We start from the raw sequence: 21,223 nt of genomic DNA on the forward strand, positions 1-21,223 counted from the left end.
CTCAGTTTTCGGTGGTCTCCCGCCTCTGTGTCACCCCCCAATATGGCTTCTGTGCCGGCATCTATGTCCCTCCAAGCTTCCCTTTGCCCCTCTCAGTCGCCTGCACTACGATCAGCGTTCAGCCAGTCCTGCTTCTTAAATAAAGTTCGCTGCTCTTTGAATAATTCTTTTTTCTTCTCGCAAGCGCTTCTGGGAGTTGTAGTTTTCCCAGCCTGTGCTGCTTCCTCGTCTAAATGCACGTAGACCGCAGCGAGGAGAAGAAAATCAGGTCAAAGCGTGAGAAGCAGCAGCAGCGAGGTGCCGGGGGGCTCGCCGCCTGGGAGAGGTGAGGGGGGATTATCCCGGGGTGGAGACGGGGTCAGCGCTGCGGGGAGCGAGACGCGAGTTCATGTCCTGGGATTTTTAAAAGTTGTGGTGAGGAGGAGCGGCAGCCGGAGCTGTCAGTGGCAGCCTATTGTAATGGGCAGCAGCCAGCCACTTGTCTCGGCCAGCTATTGTCTGTGGCAGCAGGCAGTGCTTACCTCTCTTCTTACTTCCAGCAGTTGTCATTCCTGTGTGTGTATTGGCACTTATCCCTGTGACTGCTGCAGCCACCCACAGGGGACAGCTACAGTATACAATGGGCGCCTTCTGGCCACCTTAACAAAAACTTTACTAAAACTGAAAATACTGAGGCTGAAACCAGATCTGAATGGGAATCCTAAAGCGGGGGCAGCACATGGGTGACATATGGGCACAGTCTATGGGTTTTTTTTTATAATCAGTTTATTACATTGGATGTGTCGGGGCTTACTGGTTCTGGGCTCATCTGACAGAGTGACAAGGGATAAGATGGTGCCCCCAATACAGTGTATGGATGTGGGTTAATGTTTAAAGGGAAACTGTCAGCAGGTTAGAAGAATGTAACCTTCTGATAGCTCCCTGCTGTGCAAGGGGCGATGAGGATGAAGGTATGTTTCTTACCTTCATCCTCAGGGTTGTTCCATGTTGTTTGTAGTGTAATCCTGTGTCTGGTAAGCCATTAGGAGCACTGGGGGCGGGGCTGCCAACCCTAGTGCACTGATCCATCCCACTCCACTGATAATCATTTGAAGGGTGGGCCAGCCAGGGGCAGATTGGCGCTGTAAGGGTTAGCAGCCCCGCCCCCAGTACTCCAAGCAGCCTGAGCGAATGCAAACAGCTCGGGAATGGCGCTGAGGATGAAGGTAAGAGACATACATTCATCCTCAGAGCCCTGTGAACAATAGGGAGCTATCAGCAGGTTAGATTTATCTGAAGTTCCTCTTTAAAGGGAAACTAACGGGAGGTTGGAAGACTCTGCTGTTGTGTTCCCACAGCACACAGGGCGCTGAGAATAAAGGTAATTTTCTTACCTTCATCCTCAGTGGTGGTTTTATTTTTTTTAAATCTTCACTTTACATAATGTGTAAATTAGGTGGTTTAGTGTTTAGTACTACCTCCCAGTACATCGGTCCGCCCCTCCTGATAAATATTCAGGCAGCGCTCCGCAGTGATGTCACTCTGATGCTCATCACTGTAGAGTGCCTGATGGCGGGGCAAATCTTGGCGCTGATGGTTGTAGCCCCACCCCCAATGCAGTTAACCACCTAATTTACATATTAATTAAAGTGAAGATTTTGATAAAACAGCGCAGAGGATGAATGTAAGAAAATTGCTTTCATCCTCAGGGCCCTGTGTGCTTTGGGAACTTTAAAACCCCACCCAATCTGGAGACAACAGTAGGGAGAAAGTGGCCATGTTTTTGTAGCGCTGGATAACCCTTTTAATCCGGAAGTTTGGAGGATATCCATGGCAGCAAGCCATGTGATGACTGAAATTCACACAATCTCTATTTTAATCCAATGGAGGTACTGCATATTTTCATTACAGCGTGGTTTGTTGTCGTGGATATCCAAACTTCCAGGTTAGGAGGCCATAGTGGTAGGTAGGAAAAAATGCATAATTAGTCATGCAGTGTTGCAGGGACAGGTCGCTGACGTGCCGTTCAGCATAGAGTCTATACTGACCGACCATTTCCTAAAAGAATGGCACGTCATCAGATGTTTTCAAAACACTGGCAGTGGCACAGAATGGGTGGCCCAGGAACCTACAGCTGAGGGGGAGCAGGAGAGGTAAGTATACATTACTGACATGTGACCTGGCAGCATGGCTTAGTGTGGTTTTTTTCCTGGACAACCCATTTAAAGGTTGGATTGGGACCCCTACCTATCCAACTACACAGCTTGCACATATTGTATGTCCACCATAGGGTTGGCAATGTGCTGGGCTGATGCCAAAGTTACAGGGAGACCCAATAGTTAGGACAGTTGTATAAGGGTAATTGTGTAAGGCTGTGCACACATGCAGCAAGCAGAGCTGATTTACTCATCAACATGAAGGATATAAAACAGAAAGAGATGGACCCCCATTATATATCCATGTACTCCCCCAATAGAACAGAAGAAAGGAAATGACAGTGTAGTGTGCACAGTGTAACTGTAATGGCTTGTTCACACAACAGATTTAGGCCATGTTCACACTTCATAAAATAACGACATGTGTTTTTATTCTTCAATGATTTCCATTTAAGTCTATGGAAACAATGGTGGTTGTTTCACAGAATGTATACAATAATAGTGGCCGGTATTTTACGTTGTTCTCACATAGTACTTTTTTTTTTCACTGTCCTTTCTCTAGCCTTTGTATTAAAACCAATGGACCTTAAAGACACACCCATAAGGGCCATCTCTGACTAGAATATTGTTCTAACCGCCGTTATTGCAATGACGGCCATTGAAACATGCTAAACCACGGCCGTTGTTTGGTACTCAAAACTGTGGCTTCTGAGTATCAAGTAACGGCAGTTTGAAATTGTAGTGTGAACATTATCTAAAGAGGAGACCAATTCTAAATCCAAAATCCACAGATTCAATGCAGATTTTAAAGCTCCTGATGATTTCACTGAAAATCTATTAAAAATGCTTTAAGAAAAAAAAATTGTGTGTGTGTGTATATATATATATATATATATATATATATATATATATATATATATACTGCCCTTCTGTCCTGGTGTGGTATTTCTCATTGAAGTTGATGGGTAATGGTTTTTCATAACGCGGATTCTGTTTTCAAATCAGCACTGATTTTTACCTGTGTGAATATGCCCCTATTGTTCCGCTATTCATCATAATTTACGATGTTCATTTGTTTTATATATATACATACAAATAAGGTGAATATCCCTTTAAGAAGTCCATACGTGTGATTCCCCATGTTAAGTTGTAGTCAAAACACTAGTGACTTTTCCTCTTGGACGTGCTCCATTGTAAATGCTAAATCTGTGAGTCCAGCTGCGTCTATGGTTTGTGTAGTCTGCTGCTGCCTCCTCCTCTCTCTCATCCTCATCTGAGATCAGATCGGTCATGTCACAGGTCTCCCCTATCGTCGTCACAAAATAATGGTGGGAGTTCCTCCGTGTCTGTAGATCCACCCCTTACCATTTGCACTTGGTATAGGAGCTGAGGAGGGAGCAGAGGTGAGTGCTGTGTACAAATATTCTACTCCTTCCCCCAACATGTTGTGTGTAGGATTCAATGTTTACGTTGAATAATCTTGTTATCTCTAAATATTTACTGTGTAATATATATATATTTGTATAAGCTCAGAGTGTTTGGTTTCTATTCTCTTTGATGCCATATGTCTAGATTGCAAGCTCTGGGGCTCACACCATCTCTGCACCAATCTGGGACAGCTTCCACACAATACAGATCTGTAACTTGCTCTCAGTTTTAGACAATGTAACAACACAAGATGTTGCAATAGGCAGGCAGCTCTATCAGTGTGAAGCCAGGGCTGTGTGAGCCAGAGGAGATAGCAGCATGTAGTTTGTTAATGGGGTTGGGCTTAGGGTTCTCAAAGAGCAAATGTATTGAGGAACGTCAGCAGGGATTTGCTGAGGACTAATGGTGTAATATGTTAGTCATCCATTATGTGCCCCTTCTCTTTGCAGCCTCTCAATGAAGACTGATGCCGGTGTCTGCGTGATGTCATTCACAGGGCTCTGTAATTGTGGGTGATCGGCAGGGCAGCAGGGTGCAAGCCCCTGGAGGAGACTGCCATTCAACTTCTACTCCGTCACATTGTCCTCACTCCATAAAGAGTTCTACAGCCAGGAAACTATCCCCAGTCTAATGAGCCTATCCGGATAATCGGCGACCAGCAGCCAGTTGTCACCTACCGGAGGAGACGGATGAGCTGTCACCTGCCTGGACACCTTGAAGGGCTATCACTAATGGAATAGCGGATTGATCCAGCTTTTTTTTTTTAATTGTCAGGATTACAACGCTGCCTTTAATTTCTCCTGTCCTAGGAGCTGGATCAGCAGGGTGGACATGGCCAGCATTGTTAGCAGCTTCATTTTACTATTTCTTATATTACAAGACAGCTGTTACTGTTTCAGGAGCCCCCTCTCAGTATTTAAAAGGTAAGGCGTGCATTCATACCTGGGTCACTGTTACATGGTATACATCATGGCAGCTGTTCACTGGGTTAAAAAAAAAAAAAAAGATTTTTTTTTTTATTTTTTTTATTTTATATTGTGCCTTTACTTTCACAGTATATTTACAGTATGATGCATATTGTTGTATTAGAAAGGTTTTAGCGTTATCGCCTCTGTATCCTGTACCCTTTAGACTTTGGACCGTAACTCCAGTAAGAGACCAAAAATTTAGTTTTTTATGGCTGTTAACACAAGGATCCCAAATCTTTCCTAGTTCCTTAGTCATAAAAAATTGAACTGGGAGGGTTAAATAGTAGTGTTTTTTTATTGGAAGCAGCAAAAAATAGTGACTACTAACTTATAAGTAGAGGCTTCTGCCAGACATCTTTCCATATGTGAGCGCTCTGTGCACCTGTCAGTGCAGTATATATATATATATATATATATATATATATATATATATTTAAATATTTTATCCTTATTTATTATTTATTTATATTTTGAGTAGTTTTAGACATACATTGTTTCTAAAATAAATATATATATATATATATGTATGTGTGTGTGTCTGTCATTGATAGTCGTCTGATGTTACATTGTATGCTGTAAATATTGTACACTGTGTGAACCTACTGTCAGTATCCACCATATATAATACTTACACTGTAGGTGTCTACCATCCATCTGCTTCAACGTTTCCCCTTTCAGCTCCCTTAAAATCCACGCTCGTTCAGATGCCGCTCTGCCAGCATGTGCCGCACGCTTTCGTTTGGGTAATCATCCCTTAATAGGAAATTTGTCATCCCATACCAAGAAAATTGTATTTAAATCCGAGCCTTCGCTTCACTCGGAGATTCTAAATGCATCTATCTCCATAATCACAGCATTAAATATTTATGTGTGCATATATAATTCACCACAGTGCCCAGAATATTTCTCTCCATATGCTCCCACCTCTCCCCATTGTAGATGTTCTCCACCTTGCATTACTCATCCTCCGCTTGGCATCAGACGCCCGTCTCACTACTCAAGCCATAAAAACATTACATTGGAGAAAATATTTTCTATCCCAGCTGTATTTCCAGCACTGTACGTCATCAGCGCTGGGAAAAAGTTTGGGTTGTGTTACCTCTGTCTGAGTGTGTGTAGCTGTCACATAAAGTAGGCTTCCATATGTATATGTGGTGATGTGTGTGTGTGTGTATATATATATATATATATATATATATATATATATATATATATATATATATATAATGCACATATGTAGATATATGTGTGTGTTTCACTAGAATATCCGCTTCCCAGGACATTACAGTAATTTATTTGATTGATAGAGCTGGCCAGATGGACCTCACCGATCTATTATTATAGGCTTTCTTTTTGTTCCTGCTATTTATTCTGTTTGAGTTGCTATCGGTTTATTACTATAACAACACGGTAATCGCACATTAAAATGCAACAGATGTCACCTGTCAGGTATGTTTATGGGGACGTGTTTCTATATCCAGCGATAAAAACATTACTGTGAATGTGAGTGAGTTTCCCTCTGATCAAGCTTTTCACATTCTTTTTTTTTTTTTTAAGTTTGTATATTTTATTGTTGCTTTTTTTTGTTTTCTATTTTATTTGTACTTTGAAAAGGTGAATAACAACCAATATGGTTGATCTTGTAGGTAGAATTTGTCATTCAGCTCCTGACCTATAGAGTAAACCTGGTCCATAGACGCAGATTACCTGGCAGAGGCTGAATCATATACAGGTGTAGTGTCCTTCCTTCAGATGATATACAGATATTCAATGGGGGAAATTTATCAAACATGGTGTAAAGTGAAACTGGCTCAGTTGCCCCTAGCAACCAATCAGATTCCACTTTTCATTCCTCACAGACACTTTGGAAAATGAAAGGTGGAATCTGACTGGTTGCTAGGGGCAACTGAGCCAGTTTCACTTTGCACCATGTTTGCTAAATCTCCCCCATAGTGGCAATTCATCCAACACTATACGTAAACTTGCCTCCCAGCTGTCATAAGAGTGGTGCTCTGATTTAGTATTGTACCACCACACTACTCCTGGTGTGTACATATCTGTAAGTTGGGGTTTATGTTTGTTTGTTCTACAGTGTAGCATAGCAAAGTGTACTGTGTACGCCCTAGGGAGGCGTCTAGTAAAGGAAACGTATACAGTACAGTGTACTTTTTATTTTCATTTTTACATGGGCTGTTTGCTCAATAATATGCGACTTTTGCTTGCTGGTCAGCCTGAAATATTATATTTTATAGCTAGTTCTATACACAGGTTTTTATTATGTTTACGCATTTTTGCACAGAACTACACAAGCTTTGATCAGTCTTGTATGTGAGTTATCAGTGGATTTGCACAAATTTCTCACACCGCATGGAATTTTTGTTGTAAATTATGCACATATAGCACAAAAATGTACATAGCTAAGGCTATCGGTACATACACCGCCAATAACTTTCATAGCTCTGCATTGCGCTATTCCTCCCAGAAATAAATAAATTGACAACCCGATGTGTCCCTACACATGTGTCTGATACTGTCGCAGTGTGTAGGGCCGCAAAACCTAAATTGGGAACACCTAGTTGTCAAGTTATTTATACATTTCTGTGAGAAATTATAGAAGACTGGCACATTAAAGAATTTGTAGAGAAGATCATCAAAACTGTCATGATAAATACAATTATTTACTAAAACAGTCAGGGAATCTGTCATCACTTTCATGCGCCAGAACGGCAACTCATTGGGCGGATCCTGAAGCATCTCCCCATCCATCAGCCTTGATCAGCTTCTATACCCAAACTAGGACAGATCTGTCAAGGCTGAAGGGTAGGGACTAGCTGTGGGGACCACCCAATGACTAGTTCAGGCTACATGAAAGTGGTGACAGGTTCCCTTTTAAACGCGTTGAAAATGTGCGTTCGTGTCAGTTTAAGGATATGGCATCATGTCCTGATCAGCTGCTGAATGTAGTTTCCTGCTTCACACACCATATTGCAGTTCTAGGTAGGAGGAGCGCACAGCTCGGTCATTGTAGGCCTGCCACTATGTCCCTTTCTTGCCGTTTTGCACACTTCAGAACTGGAATCTCCCAGCATTCCAAGGCTTAACGCCAGCACAGACCTTACTTGAGTCAAAATAAGTTGCTATATTCATTTTGTCACTATGCCCTTTTATTAGAACTGTAGTGCTCTGTAGTTTGGCCAAGGAGCAACTGGCTGTCACCGTGGCTGATCTTGGGACACAAACTTTTTATTATGAAGTGTATTATAAGTATTCACCAATGCAAAACGAAAAGACTTAAAGGGGTTATCCAGCGAAAATCTTTTTCTTTCAAATCAACTGGTGTCAGAAAGTTATATAGATTTGTAATTTACTTCTTAAAAAAATCTCAAGTCTTCCCATACTTATCTCCTATATGTCCTTCAGGAAATGTTGTTTTATTTTCAGCCTGACACAGTGCTCTCTGCTGACATCTCTGGCCAAGACAGGAACTCTGTCTCGATTTTCTATGAATCCCCATAGAAATGTCAGCAGAGAGCACTGTGTCAGACTGAAAAGAAAACAACATTTCCTGCAGGACATACAGCAGCTGATAAGGATGGGAAGACTTGAGATTTTTTAATAGAAGTAAATTACAAATCTATATAACTTTCTGACAACAGTTGATTTGAAAGAAAAAGTTTTCCGCTGGATAACCCCTTTAAGGCCATATTACACAGGCCGATGGTGAGGAACAAGCGAGCACCAACCTTTAACATCAGCGCTCACTTGCTCCTTGTTCCCCTGCTCGCTGCTGGCGCTATTACTCCTGCCGACAGCGAGCAGGTAAGAGTCTGGAGCTGCGGGAGGAGCTAAAGATCGCCCATAGGAGATGGCATCCGTCTGCTGCTGCCGATCTTATTGCACGGTCAGCAGACCGTCGTTATTGTTAAAAAAATCTTTTAACATGTTGAAAGACAAGGCTTAGCCAACATTGTGCATGTCAGCTGATCATTGCCTTTTAACACTTGCTGTTACACCAAGCGATTGTTGGCCTTTTAGGTCCTATCACAACAAGCTAGTATCGGCTGTTACGGCTGATAATGGCTTGGTGTAATAGCTCCTGTTTAAAGGCAATGATCAACCGACATGAACAATGTCAGCTGAGCCTTGTATTTCAACATGTTGAACGATAACGGCGGTCTGCTGGTCGTCATTCCGTGCAACAGGAGCTGTGGCAGCATGTACATGTGCCAACTCCGAGCGAGAAACGAGGAGCAAGCGAGCGCTGATCTGACAGGTCTGAGCTCGCTTGCTCCTCACCATCAGCCTGTGTGATAGACGCACTAGAGCTAATACACCTAAAACTTTGTTACTGTCACATAATATTTTGTGGTGTTTTTTTGTTGGCTTTGGATCCACATCACTCGGTCCACCTCAGATTTATGTTATACTGGAATTCCTTTAGCATTAGTCGGAATCTTAACTAGAGATGAGCGAACCTTGAGCATGCTCGAGTCGATCTGAACCCGAAATTTCGGCATTTGATTAGCGGTGGCTGCTGAAGTTGGATAAAGTCCTAAGGCTATGTGGAAAACATGGATATAGTCATTGGCTGTATCCATGTTTTCCAGACATTAGAGCTTTATCCAAGTTCAGCAGCCCCAGCTAATCAAATGCCAAATGTTCGTGTTCGGATCGACTCGAACCCTAACCCGGTTCGCTCATCTCTAATCTTAACTGAATTTCCTATAAGGAGATTCTTATTTCTTTATTTAACCAGGATAAACACTGGTCATAAAGGTAAATGCTCATAGACTTTCTATTAAATTTGTCAACTGCATTGAGGGGAGAAGTGCTTCAGTTGAGTGCTTCTCCTGCCTTGTGCTAGCGTTTGGTGGGGGTCTCCACACCTAAAGCCCAATCAAATCAATGGCCCAGATTTATCAAAACGTGTAAAATAAAAATGGGCGGTAAACTGGCTAAAAGCAGCCAATCACAGCTAAAAGATTATATACAAAACAAGAAGCCGGTCAGCACCAACCCTTTTATGTCCACAAATGTCGGGCCCCGTGTGGAGAAAATAAAGATGGGGTGCCAAACCACTTGAAAAGAGACAGTCTTTGCATCTAAATATTCATCAAGGAGTGAAAGGAGGTGGCACTCACCATCTTACTGTAATCCAAACTTTTATTAGGACATTTCAGATGCAGACATCAACGGTGTGCAGACGCCAGCAGGTAGGTGGTAACAGTCTGTTTCGCGGGTTACCGCTTCTACGGACCGCAGAAGCGGTAACCCGCGAGACAGACTGTTACCACCTACCTGCTGGCGTCTGCACACCGTTGATGTCTGCATCTGAAATGTCCTAATAAAAGTTTGGATTACAGTAAGATGGTGAGTGCCACCTCCTTTCACTCCTTGATGAATATTTACAGCTAAAAGATTAACTGTGATTGGTAGCTATGGGCAGTTAGTACCAGTTTCGTTTTGCGCTCACCTCAAAAAATCTAGGCCTGTGTCTGACTTGTCAAGGGTTTTTTTTTTTTTTTTTTAGTTTTTTTTTTAATTATTTTAAAGTTCCACATTCCAATAATTGTAACTCTTAAGTATTCTTCTGAAGGTGGTATGAAGATGAACCAATAGGGAGTTAAAAAAAAAGTATAGAGGACATGTGACTCTTATTTTGGGCCCCTGTCCTCCCCATACAGAAGAACGTTCCACATGGATGAGCAGGCCTGTGTTCTCCATGATGAGGGTTAGGCTGCAGCCAGATAGCTCTGTGGCTGTGGCATATGTCTCCTAGAACAAAGGGGTCAAGCAGTGATTTTTCCATCAGTCCACCAACATTATCTGTCAGTGGATGGTTGGGAGAGCCCCATACACCTTATATTGAGTGTTTAGCTGGTACGACCAACAAAAGTATAGTGTGTGGTGTCCTGCAATGTGTCAATGGGAGAGCATGCACGCCTCCACTGCCGCCGCTATCCGCTCGAAGAGTCGACATTGTCAATTCTTTGATTGGAGACGAAGCGGAGGCGCACGCAGTCTCCCATTGACACACTGCAAGACACTGAGTGCAGAGGGATTCTGCCGCTTTTGCTGAGTGTGAACAAGACCTTCGTGTCCAATACTGGGCCTAAACAGTCATGTGCCGTAAATTGTTGTTGTTTTTAAACAACCGAGCAATCCCTTTTAAATAATGTTTATTGAGTAATGTGTCACTAAAATCAATTAAAAGGGTTTTACCAGACATTCTATGAATGGCCTATCCATGACCTACATCCTTGAATGGCCAGAGCTGTGCATTGAGGGGAATGCAGATCCTTGGGCACTCCACCAGTCAGCGCAGCCAAGGTAGTATACATGCCATTTGTGTCCTATATTGCAGATACTAGCTACCTTGCCCATAAGGTCCATATCCCGGTTCTGTATTGTAGCGTTTAACATTAATGACAAAATAACATATTAATATTTTTTTCCCCCCAAAGGTATCAGGAATCCCCCAGCACCCTTTCAAATGGATGTTCAGGACCAACAAGGCCTGTTACGTCACCAGACTCCCCAGACTTTACCCTGGATGTACGGATGCCAGGGGTAACGCCAACAGAGGTGAGTAGATTGTGCCGTATATATGTGCATGATAGTGTACACATCCTATGGCTTTTCTTGTAAAGCTTCAAATCCCTTGTCACCTAACTAAGGAAGTTAATATGTTAATGATGTGAGAGCTTAACAACAGCTGGCAGGTTGCATATCATGGTCCCCAGGGCGTTGTGGTTCTTGCCTGCTTTTACATCTTTTTGGAAGCTCCCTTTCCCTTGATCTTTTATCTTTATAGTAAAATATTTTATGTATAAGCCTTTTGTAATAAGTCAAATCCTTAAAGGGAAACGCGCCACGGGCAGTATGAAAACTGCTTTAAAATAAATTCATAACATGCAAGACTATACTTCATATCCTATTGTAGTGGTGGACAAAGAGTAGATTGTGCTTTACCAGTAGACTTGCCAATACAGGTCATCTTCACAGTAGAGCTGAACCCAATGAGTTTGGTGAGAACAGCTGATCCTCCAAAGTATGGGTATGTTCACACTGAGGAATATGCATGGAATCAGCGGTGGAATCCATGGCAACTTTTTCCACAGATTCTGCTTCAAATTCCGCCCGTAAAATAAGAGCTTAGCATTGTCCAATTGATTTTCATGGGATTTCTGCACTGTTGTTCACACAGCGGAATTTCCGTACCGAAAACTCTGCCACGGATTTGCTTTCCGTCTGAAGAATTGACATGTCAATTCTTTGGGCAGATTCCGCTAGAGGAATCCTATAAAAGTCAATGGGGCTTGAATTCCGCTTGCATTCTACTCGAATTCCACTCAAATTCTGCTCCTATTTTTTCAGTGATGAATAGGCGAGGAATTTTAAAGCAGAAAACTTTCCTCTTCAACTCCACACCTATTCCTGAGTGTGAACATACCATGAGGGGGGGGGGGGGGGCTTCAGACTCTCCTCCGACAGATGATGTTTGAGGAGAGTAGGATTGGAAATGCTGATTTCTACTGCCTGATGCCTTTGTTCTCGGTGCATTGGAGCATCTGAATAAGGAGCATGCAAGACCAAACTTGCAGTCTTCTTTATATACCAATATATCTCTCCTAGGTCTCCTGGTAGATGACGCCATTCACAATCAACAAAAAAGTAAATTACATACTAAAAATAAATAAATAAAAGTCCGGCTACTCCTGGCTTAGATTTTCTTTGTCAATAATTTAAGTTGTAAGTAGGCCAGAGCTGTGCTTTCAGTACTCCACTGATGGTCCTATGTGGTACAACCACATTACCCTTCTTACACATTATAGTTATGGACAGTAAGAGCCCTATTACACGGAGCGATAATTAGCCAAATCGGGTTGATTATTTCTCCGTGTAATAGAGACCGTGATCAGCTGATGATGAAACGATCATCAGCTGATCGTCGGACATCACTGCATGTAATAGTAATGCGCGGCCAGCGGCTGACGATTGCCCAAACACCTCATACGTTAGGTGTTTGGGCAAGGGCTGCATGAACATCGCTAACGATGTCCATGCAGCCCTTACTGCCCAATTTATAGGGCCGTCTAATAGGTCCAGTAAACGAGCACTGATCTAGCAGATCGGCGCTCATTTACTAAAATGATCGGGCCCTGGTTGGCCCTAAGAGCGAACATGGTCAGAGCCACCCCACCAGGGAAGGAGAGCTGTAGGGTGGTCATTGCACTAAGGAGGTATACCTTTAGGTACCTGGTAGATGCAACACTTTTTGTTGCCTATACAAAGCCTGTTATCTATAAAAAAAAAATATATATATATATATATATCCAACACACACACACACAGTGGTCCAAAAGTAGGTGGATAGTATGTGTAGTAGGGTTATAAAGTAGGAGATTTATCAAACATGGTGTAAAGTGAAACTGGCTCAGTTGCCCCTAGCAACCAATCAGATTCCACTTTTCATTCCTCACACACTCTTTGGAAAATAAAAGGTGGGATCTGATTGGTTGCTAGGGGCAACTGAGCCAGTTTCACTTTACACCATGTTCCCTTTCATAACCCTATTACACATACTGTCCGCCTACTTTTGGACCGCCCTGTGTGTGTGTGTGTGTATATGTATATATATATATATATATATATATATATATATATATATATATATATATATATATATACTGTGTGTGTATATGTGTATACATAGATATATGTATTCTAGTACAGAACACGTCTCAGCCTCAGCCTTCTTTACTGCATGCAGTTGTTGTTCACCCTTTTCTTCTATAGCAAAGATCTACCCCTTAAAATCTATGGTTTACTAAACATTTGTGCACCTATAAAGGGCTGCAGCGGCTGACGGAGAAGAGGTCTGTTGTTGTCATGCTGCAGTAGGTGATGACTCATTGTTGCAGATGGAATTTTTTTTTTTGTTTTTTTTCTGTTGAGGAAATAAAAGGGATCCCATTAGTGAGGGAAGAGGGAAAGGAAACTGGAGGCTCATTTGTTTCCCTGTAGACCTTCAAGCACCGTACAGTGAAATGTATGCAGAACATTAGGAGTCTGCACGCAGCCGCTTCTTTAATTGGGCCCCACAGTCTTTTCATGCTACACCAGGCGTGCAATGTCTTGTGCAATGATTAAGTGGCATAGTAATTCTTCCAGATATCTTAAATACAGCCTGATTGAAACTTATTTTTCATGTTGTCGGGAAATGTTCGAACACCGCTTTCTGTGCATCTGTGCCGCTCTCGGAGTTGTCCCTTGGTTGGTATTCATAGGATTGCTTTATTATATCACGTATATGTTTTTAAGGGGTATGTAAGGCAGGGGTAGGGGTCTTGGCTCTACAACTGTTGCAAAACTACAACTCCCATCATGCCTGGACAGCCAAAGCTAAAGCTTTGGCTGTCCAGGCATGATGGGAGTTGTAGTTTTGCAACAGCTGGAGAGCCAAGGTTCCCTACCCCTGATGTAAGACAATGGTTGTTCTTATAGCAAAGATCCTGGTGTTAGCTTATGCTACCCTTCTCTCCTAACCTTGAAAAGAGACTGGCGCTTGTTGGCAGTGGTGCTTAATAAAATATTCATTGTTCTGCTCCTCCTGATAGGTCTTCCGCAATCTCTCCCAGGGTCGGTGGGCTATTATCTCTTCCGCCTGTCATTCTTGACAAGATACTATCATGGAGATGAGCAGGAGATGAATGTCTGTGCCTTGTACAAACCCTGCAAAGAGTCTTCCGGAGCAATGTGTTAATATGGCACATGTATGATTTGGTGGAGTCCCTGTTAAGGTCACCCAAGTCTTTGTAGAATACGTGCATGTGCATTTTGAGAGTTGTATATGGCGGCATAGGTTATATATTCCCCTTGGTTCGCATGCATCCTCTGTGTACTCAGACATCCTTTCTAGGTTAATTTGCTTTCTGTAAAATTGTCCCTAGTGTGCCTGCAAATGATATTGTGAGTCCCAGTGGGGCCAGGGACTGGGCTAATTGGTGATAATAAGCTCTATACAGCACAGTGGAATGTGTTTGTGCTATAGAAGCAATGAGAAACAAGTCTATTTTCTATAAGTTTACTTCTGACTTTAAGTTAACAACTGAAAATTCAATCCCTTTAGAGCAGGCATGTCCAAAGTCCGTCCGGAGGGCCATTTGCGGCCCGCGTTTCGAACTTTTACGGCCCCCCAGGTATCCAGCTTGCTATTATCTGCCTGTGTTATAAAGCATATAGCATGTAGCATGTAAAATGGTCGGCCCTCGCACATGTTCTCTTCATCAAATTTGGCACTCTTCGAAAAAAGTTTGGACATGCTTGCTTTAGAGGTTTGGTCTAGCCTATCTTCAGTACTAGATGTTTCTTAGATCAAGAAAGAGGATGAGGAATATACTGTTCTACGTGGACCAAGCCATAATCCTGCTCCACACTGATGAGGGGCAAATACCCCCAAACAGCTGTTTGTGGATGGATACCTGCCTTGGCAAGCCCTTGTCATGTCACAATACTCACACCTTAAGTTAGCTTTTGGCAAAATAGTGGTGGATTAAATTAACCATAGGACCTGGGCTGTTTCCAAAAATTGGACTCCCTTTCCTTCCACTACCCTGCCATGGTATATATAATCAGGGCTCTATTGATAAGCTAATGGAATGGGCCACCGTGCTTAAAGAACGAAAGAACTGGGCAGCTGATATCAAACATGCCCGATCCTTATTTCCCTAAAAGGGTTATCCAGCGCTACAAAAACTTGGACACTTTCCCCCTCTCTTGTCTCCAGATTGGGTGGGGTTTTGGCCATGTTTTTATAGCGCTGGAACGCCTTTACGTCACCAAAGTTAATGGGTTTTGCCAAATGTGTGCGTGGGGGTCTTCATCTGATGTCCTCTCCTAAGCGTTTCTATGGTGTACCACTTGAGCACAGGAAACCATTCGTCAAAATTCACTATAAAGCTCTAGTCTTGAAAACTATATAAATTCTATAAAAAGCATTTCTATTGACTAGCAATCCCTTTGTCATTGTGCTTGGAGCGTCTATAATTAAAGTATAATGTATACGTGCTAATATGATCGCGCATTTTTATGCCATTTAATCCTTTTATTACTTTCAAAATTACTTTCTTTTCTGTCACTTGATAGTTGCTTGTTCTAGTTGTTTTATAGTCACGCATGAAAATCTGATACTGTGGCTATTTAGACTTATTAAGCTATTCATACTTTGCGTTTACTGTATCCCTCATAGGACAAAGGAATTGGCGTCTAATATACCTGCCACTATAACTAGGGCCAATTTTAGTAGGCTAGAATGCCAAAAGGGAGGGTGTAGGACTGTAGAAGTCAAGCCCTTATTACACAGGGTGATTCATAGGAGCAAGGGAGCGCCAACCTGTCAGGTCAGCTCTTTCTTGCTCCTCATTTCCCACTTGCTGCCGACCCTATTACACGTGTCGGCAGTGAGCGGGTAAGAGCAGAAGGGGAGCTGCCCAGGCGATCACTACATCGTCCGGGCAGCCCATAGAACATAGCAGCGGTCTGCTTCGTGTAATAGGGCCTTAAAGCGACTCTGTATCCACTTTGTAACCCCCCCCCCCCCCCGCAAACTATTTATACCTTCTTGTAGCTCATGAGAAGTCCTTTCTGCTGGGATGTTTATCACCGCTGGTTGTGCTTTCCTGACGCCGAAAATCATACTTTGGTTGAGCTGTAACCGTGTCTAAGAGACGTGGCCTAGAGCGATGGTGCCCTGGGCCAGCACTGCCTGTGTGGTGTTGGTCCCCGTCTCCCCCTGCCTCCCGTTCCGCCCTCTGTCCGCCCGCACAGTGTTAGCTGTAAGTGCGCATGAGCCGCCTTCTGACCCCCTAGCGCCGCTGCAATGACGTAGCCAGAACCGCGCTGGCTCTCTGGCATGCTCTTTCAGCGTCGTTCCTGCCCCATGGTAGTGACGCACACTGCCCTTCCCCACCTCTCCAGCCTGTCACCGCCCCCCCCCCCTCCTCTGCATACCATGGTGCCGCGGGCTGCCGGAATCAGCTTGTCCTTCTTTGGACATGCGGCGTTCCGTGCCAAACCTGCACAGGCGCAATGACGCACCAGGCTAGTCAGAGAAGGCCAGTCGAGTCACTTTGTCTGCGCTGGATCGTTGAGCAACAGCGCATGTCCAAAGGAGAGGACAAGCTTTATCCGGCAGCGGGCAGCACCATGGTATGTGGGGGGCGGTGACAGGCAGAAGAGGCGGGGAAGGGCCGTGTATACCACAGGGTGGGGACAACGCTGAAAGGACACACCACAGAGGTGACGTGGTCCCGGCTACATCATTGCAGCGACGCCAGGGGGGTCAGGAGGTGGCGCATGCGCACTTACAGCTAACACACTGCTGGCGGACAGAGGACGGAACGGGAGGCAGGGGGAGATGGAGACCAACACCACACAGGCAGTGCTCTAGGCCATGCCTCTTTGACACGGCTACGTTAACTAAAGTATGATTTTCGGCGTCAGGAAAGCACAACCAGCGTTGATAAACATACCAGCAGGAAGGGCTTCTCATCAGCTACAAGAAGGTATAAGTAGTTGGGGGGGTCACAAAGTGGGTACAGAGTCACTTTAAGAGTTCACAGTGTCAATAGTTGACCAGATACTCATTTGGTAATACCATAGAAATCTGTGGGGGATTCCCAATCTTGATAGTCCACATGGTTCTATGCAAACCATCCCAGTTGTTACCGAGGTCACTTTAGTGTACATTCTAATAGCATGGAATTGGTTTTAAAGATGTTGCTAGCACATTATTAAACCACACTAAAAAGAACTTATATGGTAAAGATAAATATGGTTTTCCCCAATGCTTTTTCACTTCTTGCGCTGTATGGATCGTGTGTGTATATGTATGTATATGTTTATTCAGCTTCCCATGTCCCATTATACATAATGATCAGAAAATAGTCATTGTGGCACCTCTCTTATAACTGAAGTTGTCTGAGAGGGACAGATACCTTCTCGTGTTCTCGTATCTCATTACATGAATATTTAGAAGTTCTATATTTGTCTTGATGTTGTTGCTTTGTTAGTGTTTCCATAAATTAGCCATCTTTTAAATTCTTCAGGCTGATAAGAGAGACATTTTCGGAGCTGTTCCTAGACATGAGTGTCTCAGTAACAGGTCCTTATCATATTGGCTCCTGTAGAGAAAAGCTATGAATGAGAATTGGCTCCCAGCTTGTAAGATATGAGTCTCGCATGGCTGCCAGAATAATGGATCTGGATTACGTTAAAGACAGCAGATAAACTTCATTGTTTGAGAACAGTTTCCAGTTCACCTAGGAACCCTCATTCAAGGGTTATCCTGTAATCCCGTAAGAGAAATTATTTGTGTGTATATATACTTTGGAAAAGAAAGATGTTTTTGGCTGTATGATGATATATACAGTGGTGCCTTGGATTACGAGCATAATTGGTTCTGGGACTGTGCTTGTAATCCAAATCCACTCTTAAACCAAAGCACATTTTCCCATAAGAAATCATTGAAATGCAGATAATTGGTTCCACACCCCAAAAATAATGATTTATTATTCTGAATAACATGTAAAACAGATGAAACAAACATTCAGAAACAGCAGAATATGTGATATTATAAGTTACTGTATAGTGTAACAATCAGCATGTGATGTATAATGTATAGTAACTGCATAACCCTGATAACACAGCAGCAGTTTGTAGATACAGGGTGGAACTGCAGATCCCCATAATGCAGTAGCGTAGTACAACGGGCTAGAGAAGCAGGAAAGCTGTCAGAGGTCACATGACAGCAATGGGGAAGGGGTGTTTGTTCAGCATGGGAATATGTGGGCACAGTATAGCAGCACTCTCTGTCCGAGGAGACAGGGGTTACAGCTATGAAGAGATTACCTCCACAGTCCTGTCCCAGGATGCAAGCCCCAGCCTGAAGTGGATCTGCTATGATTTGGAAGGTGAGGGAGACTTCCTGGGTCAGAGTACAGGGCTGTAGACCCCGCTATGCAGACCATGCCCCTCCCCCACTCCCCCTCCCACCCAGTACAGGGAGCTCTTAAACCAAAGCGATGCTCTTAAACCAAGTCACAATTTTGGAAAACTGTGAGCTCTTAAACCAAAACGCTCTTAAACCAAGTTACTCTTAAACCAAGGTACCACTGTGTGTGTATATATATATATATATATATATATATATATATATATATATATATATATATATATATATATATATATAAATAGTATATGGCCACTGTAACATTACTGGGGTTACAATTGATTGGTATTAAGTCAGGTTTAAAGGGAACCTGTCACATTGAAACTGCAGTCCGATCTGCAAACATCATGTTATAGAGTTGGAGGATCTCGGAAGACTGATCAATATATGACAAATTATACTGATTCTTTTCTCACAAATCTAATTCCTTGTATGTTCTAGATGAAGAAGTCCAGTGGGCGGACTTCTACATGGGGAGGACTGTCAGTCACTGAGTTGGACCACCCACTGGATGCCTAAATCCAGTGCAAGCAGGAAATTAGTGTGATAAATGACAAGTTATACTAGTTCCTGTACCACAGGCTCATATGTTAGTCTTACAATAAGCTGCCGGCCTATGGAACAGTACATTTATTGTGGCAGATTAGCCTTACCTTTCTCTAGGATTACATAAATAGGGATAAAGTGTATCCAAAGTGTTTGGATTTAATGTGAACATAATTTAAGGAACTATCGGCAGGCTAGACAAATCTAACCTGCTGTAGTTCTCTATAGTGCATAGGGCGCTGTGGTTGAAGGTATGTCTATAACCTTCATCCTCGCTACTATTTCTGTGCAGTTTTAATGTGGTGCTCGGTCCGGTAAGGCTGTTTGGAGCACTGCCCCAGGCTGGCCTGTCCCCACCAACGATTATCAATGGAGTAGGCTGGCCGGATCAGCACTCTGGTGGCGGTGCAGTGCTCCAATCAGCCTTACTGGACGTAGCACTATGTTAAAACTGCACAGAGACAGCACCAAGGATGAAGGTAATAGACATATCTTCATCCTCAGTGCCCCGTGCATTATTGGGAGCTATCAGCGGGTTAGGTTTGTCTAACCTGTTGATAGTTCCCCTTTAAACAAAGGCCTTCCCTTGCAGTTTAGGCCTACTTCACTAGACCTGTTTTCCCCAACCAATGACTTGAGAGGACCTTTGCATGTGCTCCCCACAGTGATGCCTCTAAATGCTCTATAATCAATGTAATAAAACTACTTAGGGTCACATACTTCAACAGAACCCTAAAATCTGCTACCAGCATATTTGTGCTGAGAACAGTACAGACCCCACTTAGTCCCCTCACATGAACACATAGTCAGCTAGTGACGACGTTTGGGTCATTTTCTGAGCACATACGAGCTTTGGCTTGGAGTAAAAAGCACAGCAAGCCATTTCTTTTTTCAGAATGAGCAATAACTCCTGGGTAATGACCCAAGCAAACTTAGTAGCTGGCTACTGACTACAGTTATTAAGTTGGTCATCAAGTTTGAAACCAATGTGATATACCTGGTATGATTTAGCCCTCAGCTGTTTTGGTCAAGCCTGACAATGATTGAGTTTCCTTTTGGACTTAGATTCCTCGGTATTAAGCATTTGTTTAGATAAAAAGGCGTTTTCTGTGTCTTGTTACTTTTCCTTAGTAGTTCCATGTACCGCATTTTCCGGCGTATAAGACGACTGGGTGTTAAAGATGACCCCTGAGTTTTGAGAAGATTTTCCTGGGATAAAAAGTAGTCTTATACACAGGAAAATACAGTACTTCTTATGCTATGTTCATTCCAAGTGAATTACTCTTACATTCCAATGTAATTTACTCTGTATTTTTCTGTTGGCATCAGCCCCATGCTTTCCTAAAGACTATTATTTATTTCGTATTTTGTAGCACATACTAATATAAAAAGCCAATAAAGTCCAAATAGCCCTATAACTATTTCTGCAGAACTCATTAATGGTATCAAAGGGAATAAAATGGGGGAGTACAAGTTACATGCGTGTTCTTCCAATTCCCAGTAATTCTGTATTCCTAAGACAGATGATTCTTCAGCCATGTGATATTATGTCTGATATACGTCCAACTTCTCCATTGATTTCCTGCTGGGTTTGTGTTTTCTGTATGATAAATGATTGGCATTTCAAAGGTCTCAGAAGAAGCAGCTATATTATTTGTTTAATGTTATTTGCAGTGCTGGATTTCTACTGTCTTGGCCTTCAGGTCAGAATCTGTCCCATATATCTAGATCAGGAATGTCAAATTCAGGCCCTCCAGCTGTTGCAAAACTACAATTCCCATCATGCCTGGACAGCCAAAGCTTTATGATGGGCCGCCTTGCACTTTTTTTTGTTCTATAAATCCCTTTCTGCACAGTTGTACATCCTATCAATAAGGAAACAGGAATTCATATGGTGCTATACAGGACTTTATGTTGGAGAAACCCTATTTTTGCAACTTAGAGGTATGGTTAATGGTAGGGATGGTCCGAACCGAGTTCGGTTCGGGTTCGTACGAACCCGAACGCTCGGCAATGATTCCCACTGTCTGCCCGCTCCGTGGAGAGGATGGATACAGCGGGAGGACCGCCTGGAAAACTGGGACACAGCCATAGCCATAGGCTGTATCCCAGTTTTCCAGGTGGTCCTCCCGCTG

The 21,223-nt window shown here is 43.0% G+C and overlaps 1 protein-coding gene across 6 annotated transcripts in view; it reads left to right on the top strand.

Annotated features, from left to right (window-relative positions):
• Nucleotides 1–219: 219 nt before the first annotated feature.
• Nucleotides 220–21,223, top strand: part of PAM (peptidylglycine alpha-amidating monooxygenase) — a 134,378-nt gene continuing 113,374 nt past the window's right edge. For 4 of the 6 annotated variants that reach the window (XM_069962967.1, XM_069962969.1, XM_069962971.1 and 1 more), the window contains exons 1-3: nucleotides 220–325; nucleotides 4,013–4,486; nucleotides 10,996–11,116. In XM_069962967.1, coding sequence (XP_069819068.1) covers nucleotides 4,395–4,486; nucleotides 10,996–11,116 — 213 coding nt within the window. In that variant the 5' untranslated portion in view covers nucleotides 220–325; nucleotides 4,013–4,394. Of the gene's footprint in view, nucleotides 326–3,451; nucleotides 3,539–4,012; nucleotides 4,487–6,480; nucleotides 6,591–10,995; nucleotides 11,117–21,223 lie in introns of those variants that run through there. The other 2 variants (XM_069962968.1, XM_069962970.1) reach the window with 2 other exon arrangements.

Source organism: Dendropsophus ebraccatus, chromosome 3 (genome assembly GCF_027789765.1).
Source record: "Dendropsophus ebraccatus isolate aDenEbr1 chromosome 3, aDenEbr1.pat, whole genome shotgun sequence".
In the NCBI taxonomy this organism is placed as follows: domain Eukaryota; kingdom Metazoa; phylum Chordata; class Amphibia; order Anura; family Hylidae; genus Dendropsophus; species Dendropsophus ebraccatus.